The following is a 4,852-nucleotide window of genomic DNA, read 5'->3' on the forward strand; positions in this document are numbered from 1 at the left end:
ACTGAGTCAATGGCTCTGGTGTCCAGAAGGAATGAAATTGATCGCTTCCCTGCTGAGTTCTGGGTTCCCTGCTGTGTCTGTAGCCAAGCCTAGGTTGCTGGAAGTCTTAGCTTGCTGTACCCATGCGTCTTGGCGCCTGGGAGCTGTCAGCTGACTGGTTGTCTTTCTAGGTAGCACAAGGACAAGGCTGTTGATGGGCAGGGCATTTGCTAGCCCATGGCCTTTTTCATTTAAAACAGGGACCCAACAGCTTTCCGAGGTCAGCGAGTGCCAGCATTTGGCAATTTCGTTTTCGGGCTTTTTTCCTGACACACCTTAAATGCCACAGATGACTCTTTTGCCCGTGGGGTCAGGAGCCTTGTTCTCCAGATACTTAACTTTTAGCCGGGAACAAGAGATGGATTTTACTCTATGTCCTGAATTTTTCCTGACGATTGGTGGCTTAAGGACAGCTTTTGGAAGGATCTGCCAGTAGGCAGACTGTAAACCAATCCTTTGGAAGACTTGCTTGAGGCTATAAGCTGATTTCTTTTGGCTTAGGAGCCATCCCGATTATTGTAAACTTAATTGTTTAGATCTCAGCTACTTTTAGACCCGTCTGTGGTTCTCATGGCAGTTTGAGAATGAGTGGGTGGAGTTAAGGTGAGTTAGGGCAATTCTTAGGAACCGCCCAAGCCTGCACATTTGAGCCCGCCCAACAATGGCGCGAAAGTCAGACAGAGGTTACACGTGGCAGACGCCTTAGTGGGAAAGGAAAGGGTTTAGAGCTTTAGCAGAAAGTTTGGAGATGAAGCAACTCTTATTTTAACATTTACTGGCTGAAGTACCTGCCATACTGTTATGTGGTCAGGTTTACTGGTACCGCAAAGCTGTTAAGCGGCCATATTTACCAGTACCGCCCCATCCGCCAAAGTAAGTGGGTGGTATATGCCCTCTGTCCCATGGCTGTAACTGAGTGGAAAATAAAAAATTAAAATAACAAACCGGGATCAGACTTCAACTCAGGCGTCCTGAGAATGAAGTAAGATCTAAGCTCAGCTAAAGTCCCCCACTTTCGTCAAGGGATGGGAGGAGCTGCGACTGTGCTGCCGTGGGTCCACCCGGTAGACCCAGACGCCACTTTTGCTCCGAGCAAAAATGTGCCTGCCAATGCCAGCACAGCCTGGACAACCCCCGGGATTGTCCGTCGCAAACATATAGCTCAGATTTCAGCCATTAGAACAGCAGACTCACTGTGAAAAATCGTGGCGGTATCAATAATGGAAAGCCGCGCTTCTCGTGGCTGGCCACCATCCGTGGCGGCCAGCAGGAGGTGCGTGCTGGTTGGCGGAAGAATCACAAGCCATGGTTACCTTTTTAGAGCTTTTAGAGAGAGAGAAAGCTAAGATAAAGAGCAACTCTTTCCATTTGCCTGTTCGCTGGCCAGAATTAGATAACTCCTGTAAAAGATTGGGATTTTTTGTTATTTTTTAAAGCATACTTGGGCCGTCTCTCAGTACAGAGACGGATAAGCTTAGGAATCTGTAAGTAGGGCTGATCGAGTTGGAAAACTTATTTCCCATGTCTGCAGCGGAGAGACAAAAACGAAAAATAAACATGATCCGGAGCCAAGACCTCCCGGAGGTCTGGACAGATCTCGGGCACAAGCCGCCTTATCAGCTCGTCAGCCGATAAGCGGGGGCCCCCCGCTGTGTGAGGCAAGGTCTCCCCGGGAGCCCTTAACGCCCAGCCACCCCGTCGGGTGCGAAGAACGTGCTGGCTTCACACAGCCCCCAGGACGCACCTGACGGTGGTGGTCCCTTTCAGAAATATCTCAAGCTGCAGACGTGGGAGGTGGCTGGAAATCCGGGCCCGAAAATGGGGGCCAGCGGTAGCCAGTAAAGAAAAGGGAAAAACTCACCAATCAGTAGCGCTGTTGCATTCGGATTTGTGCGACCAGGCAAATGGAGAGTGGTCTGTCGCGAACGGAGCAGAGTTCCCGGTGTGTGTAGCGCAGTTCCTGTCCCGGTTCCCGGGTTTCCAGGCGCAGAGCGCCCGGAAGCGCCCGTTTTCACAGGGCACCAATGTTAGTAGTTAGCAAATTATTTTAGATTCAAGACTTAATGGTGTCGAACATAATACAAACAAACCTGAGTGGTTTCTATGCCTAGATGTTACTCTGTGTCATCCTAAAGCAGGGCTGGAGGAGGCTGGTCAGGAACGGGGTTAGTGCCGAGTGACTAGTCGTGGCCTGTTTTCTCACCAGCTCAGTGTGCTGAGAAGGGGCCAGTGATCACTCAACCTGACACCACTTCCCAGCATAGGGGCTCCAATGCCCTGGGCAGTAGAGGGTTATGGTCTAAGCCAAAAGAAACAGTCTGGAAGGGACACATGGGAACCGCCTAGCAGAAGACTCTGCCCATGAGGAAAAGTGCATCTTTTGTACTGCAGAGACATTCCAGAACCAGTGTAACACTAAGGACTGCTGGGGGATGGTGGGCCCCTGGAAGAACCTCTTTCTTGTATTCAACTTGGGTTAGAGTTCCAGTCTGCCTATGTTGTGGCAGAGAGGAAAGCATCTAGCCCCCAAACAGCAGCAGTCTGCCCCTCCTCTTCTTCCCACACCTCTTGGGAGCCAGGCCAGATTTTGGCTGAAGAAATAAGAGACCCCAGAAAGATCCAAGTAGCCTTTCTGAAAGGCCAATGTGGGAAGGACACTTCTCAAAATACAGATATGTTTAATATTGAAGGAGCCAGCAGGGCATTTGTATGCCCAAGTCTTCCTACTTTTCCCCCCAGTTCGGGCCTGGGCTCACAGAGACTAGCAAATGTCATCTCCACACCTGACCTAACCCCCAAAGAAAATCTGGAAGCATGTTCCTTCTTCCTCACAAGTGAGCTGTGCAGGGCCTCCTGGGGGATGGTGGTGCTGTGGCAGGGCTGTGGCAGGGCCTGGTCTCAGCTGGCTCCAGCCCTGGCCATGAGGTCTTCCAAAGCAGTGTCCTGGTCATTGTTGTGTAATAGCAAAACTTCCTTAATGTCTTTCAATTCAAAGCCCATTTCCTTAAATTTGCTCATCAACTGAAGCAACTCCATTATCTTTTCTTCTGAGCACTGGTGCATCTCCAGAGCCTCTTCCACTAAGAGAGGGTCAAAGCCCTTCTCACAAAGCTGTCCATGTGCAAAGAGATAGTCGAGAATCTGCTCGATATTCTCTCCTTTCTTCTTCATGGCTCTCAGGACACAGTCGTAGGAGTAGCCCATGCTGACTACCGTCTCCACACACTGCCGCTCACCCGGAGACAGCGCCTGCAGTTCCAGATAGGCCTGGGGACAGCTGGGCGTGTTGGGCACTTGTGACACTGGGAAGTTCAGAGGCGTGACTGTGGGACATGTATTTGGAGGTGATGATTCTTCTGTACACACAGACAAGACAGAGAGGGAAGGCATCTGGGAAGATGTCAGGGTTGGCACCTCGGTGCCACTGTTCAAGTTCAAAGCTGAAAGCCCAAGAGTATGGTCCCCATTGAGCTCCCTGGCACTGCTTTGGGCGGAAGGCTTTAGGAAGTTCCGGGACGTGCCATTTCGGAGGCAGGATGTGCTATGGAAAGTGCTCGCCAGCTTGACTGTCTTCTGACTGCTGTCATCAGAGTCAAGTTTGGGGAAGGACAGAGATTTGATATTGCTTACTGTGGGGATAGGGGGCAGGGACACTTTGGAAGACAGCGACATCTTTTCACAGTTGCCCAACTGTGGTAGGGTTATAAAGCCGTTGGGTTTATGAAGAGGCTTGAAATCTAAGGTTGCCTGCTCCAAGGACGCCAAGACCTCCTCGTCCTGTAACACAGACCCTGAGCTTCCTCTGGGTGAGTCACTGTCCAGTAACTGAGCCATGATGGGTCCAGTGGTCCCTACCAGAATGTTTCTCAGCTCTTCCTTCTCATCGATGGTTTTTAACTCCAGGTTATCAAACGGGTCCTCTTCACACTCAAAGTCGGCAGGATTGAAGTCGGCCTTTGTGTGCGGCGGGCTGAGGACTTTCTGCTTTGTGGCACTACTGCTAACCCGAGTCGGAGTGAGGATGCTGTTGTGCTGCAGGCTGGCGAGGATGGGGTTGATCGGAGGCGGCATGGTGGCTGTGCTGTGACTCCTGGAGAAGCTCGTTTTGCTGTTGCCCTCCGGGCCACTCTTCGAATTCACCTTAGCTTCCGCATCCTCAGCCTTCCGCTCTGCATCTCGCTGAGCTTCCTGGATCAGCTTAACATCTTCAGCCCACTCAATGGTTTTCTTCTCCAAGGAGAAGTCATATTGCATCTCTCTGATAACCTGTAAGCAATTGGGCAAGGAGAAGCTGATAGGTAGACCAACTTTAGCTGGTGTTTTGAATTTGTCTCCTATTTTGAATGGGACATCATCAAGGTAACTGAAAGTCCCATGAAAATCTGTACCCAACTTCTTAGAAGCCATTTAGAACCTGAATGCCGCTGCCGTCCAGAAAGCTGAAAGGTGCTGGCTCCGCCCGGCATCCCGGGCTCAGTCCCTGCCTGGCTCTCGCTGCCCCTAGGGAGAGCGAACACCTCCTCTTCCAACTCTATCCGCCCCGGGCCAGACCGTCACCAAAGCCACCGCCAGTACCACGGCAGCCATGTTGAAGGCCTACTTCCCTCCTCCCAACTAGGGCCACATAGAGCCGGAGGCAAAAGGGACCGTAAAAATATCCAGGCGGTAAGGATATAACAGTTTGTCACTGTTCAATACTCAGTATTTCCCAAATGCTAAACTAGCAAAACAAACAGGTGCCTTAAATAAACCACCTCAAATGAGGCTTGTCTCAGGTAAAAAATTAAGCAGAGTACTTAAACATCACAGCCAC

General features: G+C 50.8%; 1 protein-coding gene across 1 annotated transcript; it reads right to left on the bottom strand.

Moving 5' to 3' along the window:
• Positions 1 to 2,530: 2,530 nt before the first annotated feature.
• LOC118575532 (ubiquitin-associated protein 1-like) lies at positions 2,531 to 4,598 on the bottom strand. The gene has a single exon (XM_036176038.1). The coding sequence runs from the start codon at positions 4,444 to 4,446 to the stop codon at positions 2,938 to 2,940; it is 1,509 nt and encodes a 502-aa protein (XP_036031931.1). The 5' UTR covers positions 4,447 to 4,598; the 3' UTR covers positions 2,531 to 2,937.
• Between the last annotated feature and the right edge of the window lie 254 nt (positions 4,599 to 4,852).

This window comes from Onychomys torridus, unplaced genomic scaffold (genome assembly GCF_903995425.1).
Source record: "Onychomys torridus unplaced genomic scaffold, mOncTor1.1, whole genome shotgun sequence".
Classification (NCBI taxonomy): domain Eukaryota; kingdom Metazoa; phylum Chordata; class Mammalia; order Rodentia; family Cricetidae; genus Onychomys; species Onychomys torridus.

Excerpts from the sequence above, each read along its gene's own strand:
- LOC118575532 (XM_036176038.1), bottom strand. The coding sequence starts at position 4,446 with ATGGCTTCTAAGAAGTTGGGTACAGATTTTCATGGGACTTTCAGTTAC.